The sequence below is a fragment of the Lissotriton vulgaris genome, chromosome 6, assembly GCF_964263255.1.
Source record: "Lissotriton vulgaris chromosome 6, aLisVul1.2, whole genome shotgun sequence".
NCBI classification, from domain to species: Eukaryota; Metazoa; Chordata; class Amphibia; order Caudata; family Salamandridae; genus Lissotriton; species Lissotriton vulgaris.
In genome coordinates, this window is record NC_141694.1 from 1,292,572,862 (window position 1) to 1,292,594,830 (window position 21,969).

Below are 21,969 nucleotides of genomic sequence, written 5' to 3' on the forward strand. Positions count from 1 at the left end.
CCGAGTACCTCTCAGATGTGCTACGACGCAGGATTACAGCGGAGCTGGTGTTGTGCATAAATGTGGTGTAAGGTGAATTATTTACAGTTAAAAATATCTCTGAGGATCCTTGCCTACAACTTTAATATTGCGGTACAAAAGGGGGTGGTGATGGACGGAGCATCTGAACCAATCAAACACTCACACCCAGTGAAAATATCTGGGTTTAATCCATCACCGTTCTTTAGCCCACTCTGCCACCCCAGTTCAGGCACGGCCATATGCAAATCAGTCTGACCCTGTGCCTCATGGGAACAGTCCAGCCCGAACTGCCAAGCTATGCCTTCCATGGACCGGAAACAGGCTTCCTAGGACCCGTTTCTGGCATTAGAGCCGTCTTCAGCCAGGCTTGCTTTAATCCAGTGGCAAAGTGAGCATACCCTGCCAACTTATGGCTATCAGAGCGGTACAAAAGGGGGTGGTGATGGACGGAGCATCTGAACCAATCAAAACACTCACACCCAGTCAACAGATCTGGGTTTAATCCATCACCGTTCTTTGGCCCACTCTACCACGCCAGTTCAGACATGACCATATGCAAATCAGTCTGACCCTGTGCCTCATGGGAACAGTCCAGCCCGAACTGCCAAGCCATGCCTTCCCTGAACCGGAAACAAGCTTCCTAGGACCGGTTTCTGGCATTACAGCCATCTTCAGCCAGGCTTGCTTCAATCCAGTGGCAAAGTGAGCAAGGGACTCGCGTCCGAGTATCCACTTTTGTATCGCTTTGTTCGCCCTAAGTTGGCAGGGTATGCTCAGACGTGAGTCCCTTGCTCACCTGGACTGTTCCCATGAGGCACAGGGTCAGATTGATTTGCATATGGCCATATCTGAACTGGGGAGGCTGAGTGAGCTAAAGAATGGCGATGGATTAAACCCAGATCAGTTGACTGGGGGTGAGTGTTTGATTTTCTCAAACGCTCCGTCCACCATCCCCTTTTGTACAACTTTAATAATGGCGGCTCAGGATAAAGTTAAAAACAGTATGTGTCGTGCAACTAATCTGGAATTATTTACTGTAAGTTGACTATGTGTGGCCGTCTACATGTTTCAGCACGTAAAAAAAGTGAAAGGGCTTTCTTCAGGACCAGGTGAGTGAATAGTGAGTGGCAAAGGTGAATTGTGCCACGTGAAACCTTTTGTAATATCTACACACGCGCTAAGGTGTGTGTTGGCGTACTCACTGACACTTGAAAAATACCTGCAGAGAAAAAAAGAGACATAACAAAACATATCATTTTTCGCAACAATAAAATGCAACCATAATGGCAAAAGGATGGTTGTAGTCAAGTGTCTCTGACTACTACAGTAATTGGCATGTAGCCCATGCTTGTGGCTGCATGCAGGTAGTACTATGCATGCTGCGTCAAAATTCATGAAGGACAGCAAGGGCAAATGAATGGTGTGCGTGCATTTAGTAGGAAGTTAAAGGCGCTAATCTTAGACTGACGATGAGGTGCTGTGTGGCTCCTTAGTGGGAGGAGGCTGTTTAAAATACTGAAGTGCACCCTGTGCAGTCTGCGGGCTATGCAAATGAGAACCCGGTGTGAGGCCACTAGCACTGTGACAAGAGGTCCTAGGCGCGTAGTGCGCTTATGGCCAGGAGTATATACATACAGTGATTAGATGCTCCTCGACCAATAGTGACTAATTAAAAACTGTCAAGACAGTAGTAAAACAAGCATTTGCAATGCAATAGGCCTCGCATTATTAAAGTTTGAGCTATTGGCATGCTAAATAATGCAACACCAATAGCTCAAACTTTAATAATGAGAGACCTATTGCATTGCAAATGCTTGTTGGTTTAGCATACAGCTCCTGTTACGAAATCTGGTTTAAGCCATCTCTTGTAACAGGGAGACAATGCAGTCACACCCATGAGCTTAAATGGAATAAACTACTTACACTCATCTCGACTAAAAACCTAAAGCCACAAGAAGAGACTTTAAATCTAACATACAAACATTAAAATCATCTTATTACAAACCAAATAGAAGAAACAAATTATCAGACAAAAAACTATTCAGCATTGTCAAAACCTAAACAGTCACCTGTAAAGATGATGATATCCACAAGAAATAGCTAATTTCTTTGGAAAGACACAAATTGTTAGTAATTTAAATCTCTGAACAAGGGCTAACTCTGATCTCATCGCATCTTGACCAGAACTGAAAATAATCTCAAATTTCTGCAGCCTGATATGGACCTCCTGGAGCCTGATCACCTATGAATCTCACCCCGCTACCTCTATGGTTCTGTAACATCCAACCAAGGCAAAGTATCATGAACACCTCTATCTATCAGTGAGTGTTCCATACCGAGACATCATAAGATCCAGCCTGAAAATGCTCAAAGCTGTCCCTGATAGCAATGAAAACCATTCACCATCTCACAGTCCTGCCCTTCATTACTATGAATATGGAAAAATCTTGAAACAGTTCACCAAATATTCAGAGAATAGAGAGGCACTCTAGAGACCATAAACGTTAAAAACCCAATGGATCACACTGCCATGGAAGTTAGTGAGTTTAAGAAAGAAACAAGATGTATGCTGTAAAACAATAATAAGATGCCGAATTCCAGATTTCCATATGATCCGTAGGAAATGGGATTGCAGCTTCGTGAATTCATGGATATGCATGTAACAAAGCTGCTAATGCATGGTCGGACTAATGGGCTCAAGTCTGCTCGAGAGTTAATAGGTACGCTTGTACCAATGCTGCTCATGCCTGATGTTCTTAACTGGAGAGCATGCTGTGAAACACTAATAGGGTGCCGATGTCCAAATTTCCATGTGATACTTAGAAAAGTGATTACAGCTTCGTGAGTTGTTAGGTACGCATGTACCAACGCTGTTAATGGGCGGTATAGTGATAAAATGATTAAAAACTTTAAAAAAAAACTCTGGGAGTATGGAAAATGCTGTGTCGCTGCCTGCCTGTTGTATGATTATGAAGGACCACGAAGGGCTGTCATGGTACAGCAGAAGGTGCAAAGCTTGAGTTAATGGTGCACCCACGGATACAGTAGTGGTAATGTCGGTGGTGCACTCCAAAAGTAAGAACAGCAGTGTCCATGCATGCTTTCACATAACAGGGAGGTACCCTACAGTTTAAATAGATTCTGCTCTTGGATCTGGCTCTACATTATTATCTGCTGAGACTGTTCCAAGGTATGTTGTTCTTCAAGCCTGTTTTATGACTGGATAATTGATATATCCATCTCTGTTCTTTTTGGAATAGCTGCTGTTTGGATGTTAGGCATGTTAGGATCCAGGGTTTCTATGATGACCCAATGCATGTCGCTGTTGGTATGTCCTGCCTCCAGAAAGTGATTGGTCATTTTGGTCACATTTTTCTTGCATCTTATTGTGCTTCGATGCTCACAGATTTTGGTCCTGAATTTCCGGTTGGTCATCCCAATGTAGGTGGTGAGGTTGCAGGGGCATAAAAAGCGGTATATGGTGTGCGCCGTATTACAGTTGGTGTGTTGTCGCAGTTCCGACGTTTTTCACGGTTCCAGGTGGAGAATTGTTTGTAGTTTCAGTCAGGTGACAACCACTGCAATTGCCAAATGCAAAATGGCCAGTTACTCTTGGGAGCCCCCAAGCGTTTAGGACAGTGTTGTCAGGTCTGTGTTGTGGGACCGGCCTCGTAGATACCAGTGCGTCTTTGATGGATTTGGCTTTTTTGTGCGACACCAAATGGAGGTCCCAATTGAGGTTGCCTGTCTTTAGGATTTTCCAATGTTTTTTGAAGATATTAGTGATTTTGGTGGAGACGGTGTTGTAGGTTGTGACACATGTCAAAGGTGTAGGTTGGGTTTCTTGTGAGTGTTTTTCAATGAGGGCTTCACAATCCTGATTCCGCGCTCGTTTTTTGGCTTGGTCTGTGATGTGTTTGGGGTACCCCCGGTCTTGAGGTTTACTGCTTAAGTCCTTTGCTTGGTGCTTGAAGTCTGTCACGCTACTACAGTTTCTACGCAGCTGTAAGAATTGTCCATAAGGGAGATTTTCCCAAAGGGGCCAGGGGTGAAAACTGTAGAAGTGAGTTCCGTGCAGTAGGTTTGTAATGTGTTTTGCTTTTCAAATGTCCATTTTCGGCCAAGATGTCTAGATCAGGAAGGTGTTTTTTTGGTGGTCAAACAAGTGTGTGTACTTGAGGTTTTAGTCACAGGTATGAGCCATTAGCAGAAGGTGTTTAATGACCCAGTATCTCCTTCCCAGATCAGTAGAATGTCTGTATATCGTTTATAGAACTTAATTTCCGGGATCCGTGGCACGTTGTTAGGGCAAATGTATTTGGACTCGAAATCGTGAACATACAGGCCTGCCACACTGGGGGCGAAAATGCTCCCCATGGATGTGCCGTATTCCTGGAGGTAGAGTTGCCCTTCGAATTAGAAGAAGTTGTCTTTCAGCGCGAGTTTTGCGCATTCCCAGATGAATCTCCTGGATGTGTGGTACTTCCAGTCAGTTTTCTCCAAAGCTGTCTCCAGGACGCCCAGAGTGTCGTCTTGTGGATGGCTGGTGTAGAGGCGTTCTATGTCGAGGCTCACTAAAAAGAAGGTCCCTGGATCATGGGTCATGTTGTTGAGTAATTGTTGTGGAGTAGTCTCAGGAGATCCTTTGTGTCTTGGAGATAGGTGTTGATGGATTGGACCATTGGTTGGAGAAAAAAATCACAATATCGGGACAGTGGTTCAAATAAAGAACCTATGCCTTGTACAATGGGGCGACCCGGAGTGGGTAGTTTGTTTTTGTGAGTCCTAGTTAGTATATAGAAGTATGGTATTTTGCCCATGGTGGAGGTGAAGAACTTGGCTTCATTGGGTGTGATTTGTCCCGTTGTTTCAGCTTCCTCCACTCGGGAATGGATGAGTGCTCTCAGGTTTTTGCTCGGGTCCTGATTTAGTTTTTCATAGTTTTTAGTGTCACCGAAGAGTCTCTCACGTTCTAGTCTGTAGTCCTCTCTGTTCAAGATGACTGTCCCTCCGCCCTTGTCGGTGGGTTTGATAATGATCGATTGGTTGGATCTCAGGGATTGTATGGCAGCATGTTCTGCTGTGCTGGTGTTTTGGAATATGTGGTCCTCACTCAGTGCTTTAATATCCTTGGAGACGGCTTGTCCATACACAGCTACCTTGTGTGGGATAGCACTGTCTTAGTGGGGGGACGCCTGGCTGCCAAGATAACATTACAGACTTCGGGAGGCAGGTCGAAAGACGTCAACTGCTGCCGCTCAATCTCCACGCAAGGAGATGGAGACTGGACAGGTTCGGGTGGAAGACCGTCCCCTGCGCTGCGACAAAAGGTTCTCCCGAAGAGGCAAACCGATCGGGGGATCAATGCTCATACTGGCTCGGGATACCATACTCTTCGAGCCCAGTCCGGAGCCACAAGGATGACTTTGGCCCGGTCGCGCCTGATCTTCTTCAGCACTCTGGGCAGAAGTGGTATAGGCGGAAAGGCGTACAACTGACCGCAACTCCACTCGCGAAGAAAAGTGGTTCTTCGGTGGCGAATAGATCTAACAAAGGCTCTCCCCATTGCTGAAAGAGACCTTACGCCACGTCAGAGTTCAGATGCCATTTGTGAACCATCATGCACCGGCGGCTGAGTTTGTCCGGCCTGGTGTGCACAGAACCTGCTAGGTGTTGAACCACCAGGTACATGCCCTGATGTTCCAAGTCCAGAAGCGCAGAGCCTCTTGGCAAAGTGTACACAACCCCACCCCACCCCGTTTGTTGCCGTACCACATGGTGGTGGTGTTGTCGGTGAACACTGCACTACACTCCCCATGACAGAAGGAAGGAATGCCTTCAGTGCAAGTCAGATCGCTAGAAGGTTGATGTGGAGCTTGGACTCCGCCGGAGACCGGAGGCCTCCTATCTCCACCTCCCCCATGTGGCCGCCCCATCCCAGAAGGGAGGTGAACGTCACAAATGTATGTTCCGGTTGGGCACGGGAGAGGGATCTGCCACTGACCCAATCGTGATTCATGAAGCCACCACTGCAATTGTCATGCAGTGCCCTCCGAGATCTGGACGTGATCGGACAGGTTGCCCTGATGCTGTGCCCACTGGAACTGCAGGTCCCACTGCAGAACCCGCATATGCCATCTGGCATGATCCACCAGCAGGATGCAGGAGGCCATCAGATCCAGTAGTTGAAGGGCCATCCTGACCGAAACCCGGGACAGAGGCTGAAAGATCAGAATCATAGCCTGAATGTCCCGGACTCGCTGCTCGCCAGTGGTGGAGATGATGGGGTATTCGTCCACCTACTGGCATCTGATGGGCCTGAAAGGTCAGACTAGGAAGTGGATGCTGCGGGCGGAGGCGGACTGACCTGCCCGCTGGCCCCCTGAACCACCTCGACGGTTCCCAGGTCCGCGACCACGCTGAGGTTGTTGTTGCTGGGGTCTTTGGCTCTGCGAAGGCGGTGGGGTGCCCCTTCCGTGGCCACGAAAGGAATGAAAAGCACAAGGCGGAGAAGGCTGAGCGGCCGACAGGCCCAAGGACTTGGCGGTAGCTCGGGAGTCCTTGAAGCGCTCCAACGCACTATCTACCAAATGGCCAAAAAGGCGAATGCCATCAAAGGGCATGTTCATCAGAGTGTTCTGGACATCCCCTGAGAAGCCAGTGGTCCTCAACCAGGTGTGGCACCGAAGCGCCACAGTCATGGAAATTGACCTGCCCAGTGAGTCAGCGGTGTCTAGCCCACAACATATGGTGAACTTTGCTGGATCTCTCCCAGCCGCAATCGCTTGGGAAAGAACTACCTGAACCTCCTCCGGGCAGTTAGGAAGCACCTGCGCAACCGTGTCCCACAGAGAGTGTGTATGATGGCCCAAGAGGCATGCAGTGTTCACCGACTGCAGCCCTAAGCTGGCAGATGAAAACAGTTTCTTACCAAACTGATCCAGCTTCTTGGAGTCCCTATTCAGAGGTGTGGTAGCGAACGCGCTCTGGGATGTAGAGGCTTAGACAACCAAGCTTTCAGGGGTGGGGTGTTGGGTAAGGAAGAGGGGGGGTCTCCCGGAGCCGGGCGACGGTGTCGGGCCACATTCCTATCCATAGGAGCCCCTGTGTTGGGCCTGGACCAGGTGCCCAAAAGAACGTCAGATAGTGCTTCATTAAAAGGCAGCAAGGGATCCGAAGAGGTAGCCGCCAGTTGAAGCACTTCTGTCAGGAGATCAGTCCTGACGGCCACTGTAGGGAGTTCGAGGTGGAGAGCCTCGGCCGCCCTACGCAACACCACTGCATAACTGGCTCCCTCATCCGTAGCCATGGTAGGAGGAGACAGCATGCCAAGGTCAGGTGAGGTGTCAAGACCACATGCCACGCCCAAGTCCTCTACCCAGTTCAGATCATAAGCACAGTCCTGTTCTAGAGACCCTTCCCAGTCCTCTCCTTCCTCAGAAGTCTGTGGAACAGGCTCAAATTAAGGAGGAGGGACAGAGGGCACAAAAGAGCCCATCGGTGTCGGGCGACGTCGAAAACCCACTGTGTCCGGGTCGGGGCTGAACCTGGGGACAACGTTGTCTCGAGGAGCAGGCGACGTCGGGAGCGATGCCAGGGAGATCTGCGCCAGTGGAGGTGTCACTAGGTCAACCGGTGTCGATCGGGATCTGATCCTGGATCCTTGGGGGGCCTGCGGCATCGGAGCCGCTAGAAATAGTAAAGCAGAACCCCCAGTCGGGCCCGCGGGCGCACCGGTGGGGCTAGACGGCCAATTGAGTCGGGCCATGACAGCAAGAAACTCTTGCACCTGAGTAGGCGTCGCCCGGAACAGGCTCAAAATAAGGAGGAGGGACATAGGGCACATGGATCAGGCACTGTGTCCGGGTCGGGCTGAACCTAGGGATGACTACGTCGGGAGCGGGTGACGTCGGGAGCGGGTGACGTTGGGAGCGGTGCCGGTAGATCGTGTCTCTAGGTCAACCGGCGTTGATCGGGATCTGATCCCGGATCCTTGGGGGGCCTGCGGCGTCGGAGCCGGAGCCGCCAGAAATGGTAAAGCAGGACCCCAAGTCAGGCCCACAGGCACACCGGTGGGGCCAGACGGCCCATAGTGTCAAGCCATGGCATCAAAAAACTCTTGCACCTTGCACCTGAGAAGGTGTCGCCCCCGCACCCGGGAAGGGGGGGTGTAGACTGGGGGCAACGTTGCAGGCTCCGCCAGAACCCCCGGGGTGGCACCGCCCGCACCCTCGGCTGCGTCGCTTGATGGGCGAGGGGAAGTCGAAGAGCGACGATGCTTCTTCGACTTCTTGGAATCCTTCGACTTGCCTGACCCCGAGTGCGAAGTCTTAGATCCAGTAGAATGATGGTGACGACTCCGCGATCGGTCCTTCGACCTCCCACGGGACCGGGACCTTGAGCGGCGCGGAGTAGACTGCCGGGCTTTAAGCAACTTTCGGGACCGCTCCCGCAAAGTCTGCGGCACCATGGACCGGCAGTCGGGGCACGACTTGGGTTCTTGGTCACGCCCCAGGCAGTAGAGACACACGTCGGTGACGGACCCACACCGCATCATGCTGAGAAAGTCTCCACAGTTCTTGAACCCGGGAATCCCTACGACACCAGGAGTCAATTGTTTCAAAAAGATTAGGCAAAAGGCCTAAAAAAACTCAGTCAAAAAGTCACTGGGGGTACTTGCTCTTCCCGGATCTGCACTTGCTGGCGCGGAAAAAGAAAGAACTGACGTCAGCGCACGTGGCCGCGTCCAAGTAGTTGCGGCGACGTCATCCAGGCGCCAACGCCGCACATGGAGCCGCACGACGAAGCCTACCGACGCGCAGGGGTACTGCTGAAAAACTTTCTGGATCCAGTCTGAGGCCTGGGGGTAAATCTAAGGTAAAGAATCTATCACTACGTGTTTCTTTCAGATTTACTCTTTAAGAGTCATTATGTCAAATGGAGAGATGCACAACAGCTCAGCATGAAAACTAACATCCAAATGAATGATTATGATAGAGAACCATTGTGATGAACATGTTAGTAGGTCCAGTAAAACTGGAAAATTATGAGGTTTGGTCGACCTAGGAGGTCATTTTTTAAGTTCTGAGGCAAAATCATTAAAGCGAAGGCAGTTTTATTAATCTAATCTTGTCCATATGAAAGGCTAGTCATTCCCGTTGTTTGTTTGGTATCTTGATAGGAATTTAGGTATGAGAGCATTAGTGAAAGTCAGTGTTATGGTTATTCCGGATGAATGAGAGGTGTCATGTATTTGATGAATAAATATTTCAAAGGGAAGATCCTTAGTGCACACAAGAGGACACTTTTGCAGTTAGAAAGAAGGAATCAAGTTGTATGTGCTAGGTGTGTTAAAATAAAAGGACCAGAACCAATGGAGTCCTGAAGTCTCAATTAGGCAGGTAGCCTTCAAATGGGAAGAAGATATTATGGTTTACTGTCCCAAAGATGACAGAAAAGTTGAGGAGCAATACTGACCAACCCTGGCCAAGGTCTCTCACTTTAAGTAATATCTTCCTTTCCAAATTAACTCCTGATTTCGATACTGAAGACTTGTCAATGGGGGACGATAAATTGTGGCCATGAAATAGTCTCTCACCTTTATTCTGAGGTATCCAGTGTTAAAGACCCATCTAGTTTAGGCATTGGAAATAGCACCATAATGTTCTGTTACCTAGAGAAATTCCAACTTGACCAAGGGTGAGGATGGAAAAATATACCACTGCCATCCGAATGATGACTTTGAATTTTCCTCATCTGCATTCTATCCAACATGACAAATATAATGATGGAAGCAATGGTGCTACTGGGCAACTCGAACAACAAGCATTTGCAATGCAATAGGTCTCGCATTTGCAAGTGTTTAAGCTATTGGCATTGTAAATGACAATGCCTTTTATTTATCTGTTTTTAAAAGCCAACACATTAATAAAAGGGATTGTCATTTACAATGTCAATAGCTTAAACACTTGCGAATGCGAGACCTGTTGCATTGCAAATGCTTGTTTAAAACATTATTGTAATAAAGTTTCCTGAATACGAAGATCTGCCTGGTAGTAGTAACTAACGCTTTTCTTTTAGTTTGAGGCAGAGGCGTTGTTAATTGAGAATAATATGCTTTGGTTGAACTGCACAAGATACTCATAAATGTTAGTTGCAAGTAGTTTTCAAAGAATGACCAGTAAGATAGAAGACATGGTCAGCCAATCATAAGCAGTTAGGTCAGCAAATAGCACACTGAGACATTATGAAAGAGGACGCAGAGAAGTTGCCACACTGCACAGTCACTACCCAGTGTTTCCTCTCATGGTGAGTGCAAATTGATGTCCCATGAAGCGGCATGCCATGATCAGAGCGCATGCTCAGGGCTGGCTTCAGGAGTGCACATCCCTTAAGACGTGCTTTAGGCGAAAGGTGCCCATGTTCGCAAACTCTCAAGCAGGGAGTTCAGGTGGAAACCCATTTCCGGTAACATAGTTAATATCCACAAACATGCTGCCACTAGCTGAGATGAAAGTCATTTTTGGTGGGTGGCTGTTTCCTCAAAATCGTTTTGCGTTACGGACTAACACTCGGCAACAGGTGACACGGAGTAATAAAGGATGTGTTGATGTCACACTCGCAGGAGGCTACAACACACAGCGCCTCTCCGGTGACTGCTCCGGGCTCCATCCAGCACTTGAATCAAGCTGGGAGCACTCGTAGTAAGAACCCATTGCAGGAAAACAATTCAAACATTTATAGAGGGACCGTGAATTACAAGCATTTTCAATGCAATAGGTCTTGCATATGCATTTTATTTATGTGTGTTTAAAACAAACACACATATAAAACACTTTGGTATTTATAATACCAATAGCTCAAACTCTCACAAATCCAAGACCACTTTGGTGGTGGCATGCCACTTTCTTTTGACGCTGCTCGCCGTGTTCAGGTTACAGTGAGCAGCGTTTAAAGAGAGGGGCACAGGCAACACTAAAGTGAAAGCGCGGTATGGGGCTTTTTCACCCAAAAATGAAAAATAAATAAACAAAGATTCTGTCGAGCAGTCGCTAAAGGTAAAGCGGACCGCGCTGGAAAATTAACCAAGCATTGGCATAGCCAATAGGTCTCGCTTTTGGAATCTTTCTAAGTGTTTAGCCATGCAACACTTGATGTTGTTTAATGAAAGATATTGTGCTGGATAACTAAACACTTGCAATGTTCCAAAGGCGAGACCTATTGGCTATGCATTGGGGCGCCTTATAAGTGATTAGGTAGCGCTATTGACTTTGCTAATCTTTCTAAGCTGTGCTGTAGAGAAGTGTTGCTGCTGTGCAATATGCTGAGAAGTTGTAATTAGGCAGGGCAGGGTATGCTCAGACGTGAGTCCCTTGCTCACTTTGCCACTGGATTCAAGCAAGCTGGGCTGAAGACGGCTGGAATGCCAGAAACCGGTCCTCGGAAGCTTGTTTCCGGTCCAGCGAAGACATGGCTTGGCAGTTCGGGCTGGACTGTTCCCATGAGGCACAGGGGCAGACTGATTTGCATATAGCCATGTCTGAACTGGGTTGGCAGAGTGGGCTAAAGAACAGTGATGGATTAAACCCAGATCTTTTGACTGGGTGTGAGTGTTTGATTGATTCAGATGCCCCGTCCATCACCACCCCCTTTTGTACCGCTTTTGGCCGCCATAAGTGTGGCAGGGTATGCTCAGACGTGAGTCCCTTGCTCACTTTACCACTGGATTCAAGTAAGCCGGGCTGAAGACGGCTGGAATGCCAGAAACCGGTCCTCGGAAGCTTGTTTCCGGTCCAGGGAAGACATGGCTTGGCAGTTCGGGCTGGACTGTTCCCATGAGGCACAGGGTCAGACTGATTTGCATATAGACATGTCTGAACTGGGGTGGCAGAGTGGGCTAAAGAACGGTGATGGATTAAACCCAGATCTTTTGACTGGGTGTGAGTGTTTGTAGATTCAGATGCCCTGTCCATCACCACCCCCTTTTGTACCTCCTTGTATAGATGACACGCCACCCATACTCCATTAGCAGCCCGCTAGCACTTGGCATTTTGTCACCCCGTTGCCCCTGTGCGCTACCCCATTGCGCCATCTGCTCCCTTCCACCTCTCTGGCCCCACTCTCCCAGACCATCTCTGCTTCTGCGCTCCCGGGGATTGTTCCAGATTCCCCCCACCCCCTTCCGGGCATAGCTATCATTTATCCCCCCCTGGGACCGACACACTGTCCAAAGGGAATTAGCGAGTTCTTCCACACGCAATGTCAAGTCTACATTGTTTATACCACATACAGTAGCATTTTTAACCCCCCTCTATGCCTTCCCCTCTCATAGCAAGAACAAGACCAATATACCCGCTACATTAAGTTACAAGTAAAACTTAACCCTAACAACCCTAACACTTTGCTCTCTATGGGAAATATAAAACGAGCAGCACACTTTAGAACACATTGTTTCCACGCTGCATAACTACTAATGCAGCATGCCTCACTTTTATAAAGCCATCCTTGTAATAAAGAGCAAATTTTAACCCTCCACCCAGCCGGCTACCATATTAAAAACAAGCCCAAAGTACATGCTGTATGTTTTTTAGGCCTTAAAACAAGTTACTTGCTTTTTTAGGTCCCACTATGGAACAGACCGTGCCCGACCCCTGGCCTGTCCTCCCATCGCCCGCCGAACTGCACCCCAACCCAAACGGCCTCAGAAGGATGAAAGGCCCCTGCTGCGACCACCCCCTTAATGCAATGTCTTTCCCCTAATGTACCCATCCCCTTTTCGCCTCCTCCCAAGCCGTGCGAACCCCCACCTCCCTCACCCATCCAAACTGCGTGCCCTACTCCGCCCCACTGAAACCTCAGGCCCTTTCCCCACTCTCCCCAATTAGCTCCCCACAATGCCGAAAGCTTGTTTTTAGTGGGTGGCAAAAATGCAGCTCGTCCACTGCTGCTTTGACTGTTGTCACACAGCTCTTCTCTCTTAGCACGGTGGCTCCTTAACTCAGTTCCTTGGCTGATCCACCTTTACAGACACACAAAAAATAACTGAATAATTAAAATCACTCTGACCCTTTCTTGTGTTTGGTTTTGCACTTTAAAGATAATCAAAGTAGCATAATAAGTAATGAAGTTATGCTTTGACCACTGTTGAAGACATACATATGATTTAAAGCAATTGTTTTCATACCCGAAAGAACCATTGTTGAAACTATTGTAAATGACAAAGCTATTACTTTTGGAAGTTGCAAGACCCACACATTAAAATAAATTTGTCAATTACAAAACCAATAGCTACAACTTTTCTATTGCGAGGCCTATTGCATTTCCAATGCTTGTTACAGTGTGGTTTGTGACAAGCCGAGCATGTACCCAGTTAACAGGAGCTTCAAGGGTACCGAAGGAGGGGAAGCAGGAGCTCTTATGGGTGGAGTCGGGAGGGGTGGGGTGTGCCCACAGTAGTAGCAGGAAGGGACACAGCTGAGCACTCCACATGAGAGAGGGGTGAAAATTAAGGGGGGACGTCTGAGACAGTGGAGAAGCATCACGAGTCTCGGCGGGAGTAGGAGTCCCTGCCCTCGCGAGCCAGGAAGCATGAAAACAGGCAAAGTGGTTAAGAGCATTAGAGAAGCGCGTAACTAAGCAGAGGGGGAAGTGGAACACCGAGCTGAAGCTGCATTTCAGCAAATGCTGATATTTCTCTGCGACGCCCTCCAAGCGTTGTAAATATTTGACAGTTGTAAACTTTTAGTCAGTAAGTTGGCAACTCTAGATAAAGTGTGTCAGGGGATGCGCTAGTTGGCTTCCTTTCAGTAACATGACGTATTGTAAGAGATTCTGCATTATGTGCAAATAAGCATATTTCTGTTAAAAGAGAGCTCAAGTGCGAAAGCTGGGGCATATTACCAAGCAATAGTGATAATTATCGCTATTGCTTGGTTAGAGACAAAAATTTACTGCAGCGCTGCAGCGATTTTTAACGCAAATAAACCTTGGTATTACCAAGGTTTAACGCAAATGCGGTAAAACTCGCCGCAAAGCATGAATATCGCTGAAAAGTCTGCGATATTCATGCATTAGCAAGCTAATGCTCTTAGCCATGTTATCCACCTCCCATTGGATAACATGGCTAAGAACTGCTCAGGGCAGGTGTTAGCTTTTGGAGATATTCCCGCTTAGCGCGAATATCTCCAAAAGTTGGTAATAGGAGATAGCGATGTTAGCGACTGTTTTCAGTCGCTAACATCTTGGCACGCCCACTTTGCATCTCATTAGTGATAAATATCACTGACATGCAAAGTGGGGCCCAAGATGGTCGCTATCTCCTACTAGCTGTCGCTAACTGGTGTTAGCAGCAGCTAGGTAATAGGGAGATAATTTTATCTCCGCTTTCTTGGCTTTTAAAGCCAAAAAAGCGGAGATAAACCCCCTTGATAATATGTCCCGCTGTTTTTAAAAGATGCTCAAAGATCAGAAATCTATTGGCGCTCGAGTGTGCTTGTACAACCCTGGTGCTTTAACGCTGCACCAGAAGTCTTCAAGGGGGCGCGAGGTCTGGGTCTGTGTTCTTGTCCAGCTCTTAAATGCAAAGTGTATAAATTGTGGACAAGGCTGCCTTTTCAGAGAGAGCACGCGCTAAAACAAAAGCGCGGCTCAGCGGCCGTGAAAGTTAATTAACAAGTACTTGTGCGCGCGCATTAAGGGTGCCCAGGAGTGCGTGTAGTACACACACATTTCAGTCAGTACAAGCAAAGTGGCAAAGATAACTTAATATTTTGAGCATTCCTATTGGCTGTCACTGTAGTACAGCGGCATCACATAGGGAAAACTTCTGTGCACATCTGCACCGCATCCTTTCCCAGAAAACCCTCATCCGAAGCAGCGCAACAAGAAGCGCGTGGGTAAGGCGCAGGAATTCTTAGTAAACAACCTGCATGAGGAAGAGAAGGACAGGAATCTGTGTGGACAAGTGTAGTCTTTTTGTGGCCTTTTATAATGATTTAAAATCATATTTTATATGTCACTGCATTAGTGCATAATCATGTTCCACGTTTTTACATTTTTATGATGTACACAATGAGGTTATAATAGTCTCCAACCTTATCTGCAGTCTCCATGCAGAACAACGAAAAGCTCACTCCTCACTATCCAACCAGCTAAGGAATGTGCTTTCGCAAACCATCCCTAAATATGTCGTACTGAAGTGGGCCTTCTCTTTATCAAGAGGCCTAACATAGAATCTTCAATCCTTAACCCCCCCGCCCCCCTCCCCCCTCCCCCCTCCCCAGGCCTTGGATTGTTATCTCTTCTTATTTCTCCCAAACCCCATTTTACTGAGAAGGATTTGGTAAAGCCAAATACCTTGAGGAGGTAGGGACCATCAGGGGGCAGTTGGGGCCTCTCAGTGCCTAGGTTAACAGTGAAAGTGTGGCAGCAGTACTTCTCAGTGTTTCTCTTGCAAGAAGGTAAACTCATAACCACACAAGTCATTGGAACAGAGTGGTGATAAACAAAATAGAATTTAAACACAAGAAAACACTTGACTATTTGGATATAATATCAATGAAAAAAAGGTGAGATGAGTCTATACCAATAGCAACTCACAGGATAAAGCATCAGCGTTAAAAGGATACTTATCAAGAAATGAGCTGCTGACTTGAATGAATGGCTGAATGATTTCCAAAGACCCACATTCTATGTTAACCCATGGTTATTTTTATAAAATTACCCCTACAAGTTCAATTCTTTAACATCACACAAAGCATCTAAATTTACATGGGTATACAAGTCTAAATAAGATAATTAGGCCAAAATAAAAACAAACTTAACAACTTACTTATGAATCCTTTAATGCCCAAAGATTCAATCTCCATGTAAACCAAAAGGCGACTGTATGTTTCCACGAGAGCTGGGGCCAGAGCCAGGGAAGATTTAGCATGGGCTAGTTTAATCACTCTGGTAGCAATGCTGTGAATAAGACTGGAGAATAATTGTTTTCATATTAGTCTCATAGGTAAAAATTAGATGTTGTGAGTAAAAGCAGAGCATTTCATCACACAATGGTACAGCAAAGAGAAACAAATGTACAAAGTAAGCTATTCCTTTTGCACGGAATTACTAAGATTGAAGTGTGACTGCCATACTTTATCATAATTTAGTTTCAACAAGTGGGCCACTGCATTATTACAAAGGCTGCAATACTTAATCTTGTTATGTCCAAGTATTCCCAATGTACTTCATTCAAGTCATAGAAGAATTTCATTTCACCTTGAAGTCTAAAATTAAAACGGCCTGTGCTATACTTTAGCAACAAAGAACAAGCTACTTATCTTTAGATACAAAAGCTACCTCAGATTTCTTAAATTAACTCTTCCTGCAGGCGTCAGACTATATCCTTAAATTTTGAAACAATAACTTCACCATCACTAGGTTCACTGTCCGACAAACTGACAAGTGTCTCACGACTCCACCAGAAGTGATGCATTGGTGGGTATGCTTGGCACAGAGGAACTGCTGGCACAAGCTCTGTGCAATTTTTCTACTCCTCACAATGGGAAATGCAGGTTAATGACAGGAGCAAGAAAAAAATGAACCAAAAAAAACCTTACTCGAGAGGGAAGCGAAGAGAGTAGTTAAGAAGCTACAGGAGCTATTGTATCTATGAAAAAGAACATCAAAGGTAAATAAGTTTATCTCCTTATGGATACCCTTTCCGCATATTCCGTATAGTCATTGAATGCACCTCTTCCATTACATCTTTCAGGGAGCAGGGTAGAGTTTACTACTAGAAGGATTGGGGTATTGTTCAGTTAAGTTGAGAGTGTAGACACAACGGTAATGTTAAGTAAAAGAATGAACCATGGCATACACTATGAAAGGGAACGCTGCACCAAATCACAGAGCTAGCCACTATCTGCCTGGCTGAGTGAGCTAGAAATTTCTCAGAGGCTAGTTTGCTTGACTACTTGTGGCAATGCTTACCCAACAGGGATATACGCCTTGAAATTATCAATTTTCTCACTGTTTTCTCAATCTCAGAAGCTTGAAAGCTCTTGCACCCTAGAAAATGGCACCCTGTTGATGAAATAGCTCCAAGTTCTGCAGGGGTACACTATATGAATGTGCTCCAAATATCTGGAAAGCTGATGAGTCAGCAAGAAGAATGGAAGATAAGTTGCCTGTGAAATCTGAAACTCCATTGCCACCTTGCAGAGGTACAAAGGCTTGTCTCTGAGAACACCAGCTGCAAGATTATAGAAGGAGACCGTACGTACAAGGCTGTCCTGTTTGAATGAAAAGAATTGTGCCAATCATCAATGGCAGTGAAGCTCGAAGTAATATGAGCTCACATAGAAGGCTACTGTGATCATTTAAGACATAAGGAAATACATCTCAAAAGGAGTACATAACAGCAAGTTTTTAATGCTACTTATAATTGTAAGTGAAAGAAATGATAATTGGTAATCAGGACCTACTTGAATAAAAAGAACATTATATAAAAATCACGCACATGAGGACTTCCCATTCAATAATACTGGGTCAAGAAAACCACAGGAATTTAAAAACCTTGGGAAGAATCCAAGTATAAGTTGAGAATGAAATTATAAAATCCAAAAGAACTGTAGACTATCTGCCCCAACAAGGGTGTGAGATTCTTCATGTCATTTTAAAATTCGTCCTGAGGAAGGTGGAGCATATATGCGATACCCACCAAAACGCGCCAACACTTTTTTCTCAAAAGATTATTGGGTTTTAATGAATTATACTGTTTTCAGTATTGTGTTTTTGTGCATTTTTATATGAATTAGGATTAAATATTTGGATGAACCACTGTTAAACGTCAAACGCTATTGTTTGTACAAGTGATGAGTTGTTACTCACCACGATATGGATGCTGTATTTTAACTGCTTTCACAACACATGGAATATAATATGCATTACAATTTTTTTTTTAACCTCTTCCATGCTCATGACGAGCCCAGCTCGTCATAAGTCACAGTAGAGCTGTGCTCATGACGAGCTGGGCTCGTCATAACGGCCATGGTCCGCCCGCGCACCATTGATTCTCCGCCTGTGCGTGCGAATTAATCAGTGGGGGGAGTTGTGACGAGCACAGCTCTACTGTGACTCATGACGAGCTGGGCTCGTCACGAGCACCGCGCCCCCACCTTTCCCGCGCCTTAGGGGAATTACCCCCGCAGCGAAGGGGTTAAGAAAACGTGTGAATAAATCAGAGAATATATATGTTTTTAACACACTGTCTTAGTGGTCTTTCATTCCATTTTATTTTTCTTTCTTATCCTTACGACCTCTTGGTACTCTAGTATATACTTGCCTCTGTGTGTCTGAGCAAGAGTCTATGTGAGTTATTTGTGGTATTAAGATTTATGTGGTGGGACTACGTACAGTTGTTCAAAGGGAACAAGCTCCTGCTTTAGGGTTTTGCCCAATTCCCTTTAGTTGAAGGGATACTCTCAAGATTTTTTCCCTTCTTATCCCTGAGAACAAACTTTCCTTTGGATAAAGTACCAATGCTTGGCAAAACAAAAAGTGTGAAGTTCACTGACTTGAGTTAAGTTGACATTACGGTGAGAGAAAAAAAGCAGTTTTTAATAAAGCTATTTTATCTGAGAACAATGTGGCAGTTAATTAAGGGCTGGCCCAAAATAAGGAATATGCTACTTACCAGTATGCATCTGTTCTTGGCATGTAGGGATGCTGACATTCATATCTGTGCATAGATCGCCGCCTAGTGTTGGGTCCGGATGATTGCACATTGTTGTCCTGGAAGAGTCTTCGAAGTATCACGAGATAGGTGGCTCCTCCCCTGGATTACAGAGCGCATGGGCATCCTCTCCATCCTCAGATTGTTTTTCGCCATTGTGGCAAAGATGGAGTGTAATACTGAAAGTGATGACCATGCCTGAAAATGATTCTGAGTGCTACAGCTGCAACAGGCAGCGGGAAGGAGGGGGGGGCGATATGAATGTCAGCAGCCCTACATGCCAAGAACAGATGCATACTTGTAAGTAGCATATTTCGTTTGAGGCATGTGAGCTGCTGAATTCATATCTGTGCATAGAATAAATAGCAGTTACCTCCTTAGCGGCGGTTGCCCGTGCCAGCTGCAGCAGTCTGAAAGAGAGTTCTGAGAACAGCCTGTCCTACAGCAGCTTGCTGTTTGGAGTGTACATCTACGCAGTAGTGTTTGGTAAATGTATGTATGGTGGTCCATGTGGCTGCTCTACATATATCCTGTAAAGGAATGTTACCTAGGAAAGCCATGGATGCCCCTAGCTTGCGTGTGGAATGCGCTCTTGGGGGAACTGTTAAAGTGCGTTTAGCCTTTTGATAACAGATTTGTATGCATTTAACAATCCATCTGGCTATACCTGATTTGGAAATAGGGTTGCCTTTGTGTTGTGGAGAGAAGGCAACAAACAGTTGTTTAGTCTTTCTAAAGTCTTTTGTCCCGTCGATGTAGTACAGGAGAGCTCTTTTAACATCTAAGGTGTGCAGTGCTCTGTCTGCCACTGAATCTGGGTTTGGAAAGAAAACTTGCAGTTCTATGTTTTGATTAATGTGGAACTGCGAGATCACCTTTGGCATGAACTTGGGGTTGGTGCGCAGCACAACCCTATTAGCATGAATTTGTAGGTAGGGCTCTTGAATTGTCAGGGTTTGAAGCTCATTGACCCTTCTTAGCGATGTGATGGCTATCAGAAAAGCCACTTTCCATGTAAGAAACTGTATCTCACAAGAAAGAAGAGGCTCAAAGGGGGCCCCATGAGTCTGGTGAGAACGATGTTTACATTCCAGACAGGCGAAGGAGGGTGTCTGGGAGGGATTACTCTTTTAAGGCCTTCCAAGAAGGCTTTAATGGCAGGCACCCTGAAGAGGGAAAGGTGCTGCCTGTTTTGAAGATAAGCGGCCATGGCAGCCAAATGTATCCTAATGGAACTATACGCTAGATTGCATTGATATAGATGCAGCAAATAACATATGATGTTTTGCGTGGACGCATCTAGCGGATTAATGTCATTGTTGGAGCAGTAAATGACAAAACTTTTCCATTTGGCAGCATAGCATGCCCTAGTTGTAGGTCGCCTTGCCTCTTTGATGATGTTCATACAATCAGGGGGCAAGTTGAGGTAGCCAAACTCTATGACCTCAGGAGCCAAATCGCTAGGCTCAACTGTTACGGATCTGGGTGCTGAATGTCTCCATGGCTCTGAGTGAGGAGGCTGGGAGTGAGGCGCAGCCGTTGGTGAGGCACCACTGAAAGTTCCAGGAACGTGGTGTACCAAGCTTGCCGTGCCCACGTTGGAGCAACCAGGATAAGCGTCATGGAGTGCTGCCACAGTTTGCGCACCACCAGCGGTATAAGTGGGGCTGGGGGAAAAGCGTACGCAATTCTGCCTGACCAGTTCATCCATATCGCATTGCCCTGAGACTGCGCGTGTGGGAACCTGGCGGCGAAGCTTTGGCATTTTGCGTTCTCTTTTGTGGCGAAGAGGTCGATCTCTGGATGACCCCACTGCTGGAAGTATGGTTGGAGCACCGAGGGGTGAATCTCCCACTCGTGCATCTGATGACTCATCTGGTTGTCAACGCCCGGGAGATGTTCCGCCATGAGGAAGATGTTCCTCTACTTGGCCCACTTCCACATGCTCTGGGCTAGGTGAGATAGCTGCGGGGAGTGTGTGCCTCCCTGTTTCTGGATGTAATAGATGGCAGTCATGTTGTCCGTCCGGATCAACACGACCTTGTTGCACAGGTGCAACTTGAACGCTTTCAGTGCCATAAAGATTGCCATCAGCTCCAAAAGATTGATATGCATCTTTTGTTGTTGTGCCGTCCATAGTCCCTGCACAGTGTAATCGAGGACATGCGCTCCCCATCCCTGGAGAGATGCGTCCGTCGTTAGCACTATCTGTGGGACAGGCTCTTGGAACGGTCGTCCCCTACAAAGGTTTTGTGGACTCCACCAATGCAGAGAGTTGTATGCATGACGGGTCACCAACACTAGGTCTTTTAGATGCCCATGGGCCTGGTTCCACTGTCGTGCTAAGCATTCTTGAAGGGGACGCATGTGCAGCCTCGCGTGCAGGACTATGAATATGCAGGAGGCCATCATACCGATCAGCTGCATGAACACCTGCGCTGGGAGCAATTGTTGAGGTCTGAACCTCCGAATGAGCAGCTGCATGCTGTTGATTCTGGCAGAATTCGGCTGTGCCGTTGCCGTCAGTGTTCAATGTTGCCCCTAGGTACTGTTGCACATGGGCGGGCTGCAGGTGCGACTTTGAGTAGTTGAGTGAGAACCCTAGACTGTGAAGGAGGTGAATTGTACGTGACATGTGGCTGGCACACTGCTGGGCTGACTTTGCTTGAAAAAGCCAGTCGTCCAGGTAGGGATAGACATGAATGTGTTGTCTTCGAAGGTGCGCAGCCACAGTCGCTAAGCACTTGGTGAACACTCTGGGGGCAGTGGTGACCCCGAAAGGCAGGACCTTGAATTGGTAATGCTGATTGTTGATGGTGAACCGGAGATATTTCTTGTGACTTGGGTGAATGGGAATGTGGAAATATGCATCCTTGAGGTCCAGGGTCGCTAGGAAGTCGCCCTGACTGAGCAACGGCAGGACTTGCTGCCAGGTTAACAAATGAAAGTGTTCTGACAGTATGTATTGGTAGAGGGGTCTGAGGTCTAGAATGGGCCGCAGGGAACCGTCCTTTTTGGGGATTAAGAAGTACAGAGAGTACACTCCTGTACCTCGTTCTTCTGCAGGCACAAGCTCTATTGCCCCTTTTTGCAGCATGGAGAGTACTTCTTGCTGCAATAAGTGCATGTGCTCTGCGGACATAGGACGGTGCCTTGGGGGTAGGTTGGGGGGGTGGAGGTTAGTTCTAGACAATAGCCGTATTGGATAAGTTGTCTCATCCACCTGTCCG

At 46.8% G+C, this 21,969-nt stretch overlaps 1 protein-coding gene across 4 annotated transcripts in view; it reads right to left on the reverse strand.

The window, feature by feature from the left end:
- The window catches only part of MED23 (mediator complex subunit 23), a 583,151-nt gene that overhangs the window by 297,418 nt on the left and 263,764 nt on the right, over positions 1-21,969 (reverse strand). For all 4 annotated transcript variants that reach the window (XM_086927430.1, XM_086927429.1, XM_086927428.1 and 1 more), the window contains one exon: positions 15,851-15,993. In XM_086927430.1, the coding sequence (XP_086783556.1) occupies positions 15,851-15,993 (143 nt within the window). The remainder of the gene's footprint in view (positions 1-15,850; positions 15,994-21,969) is intronic.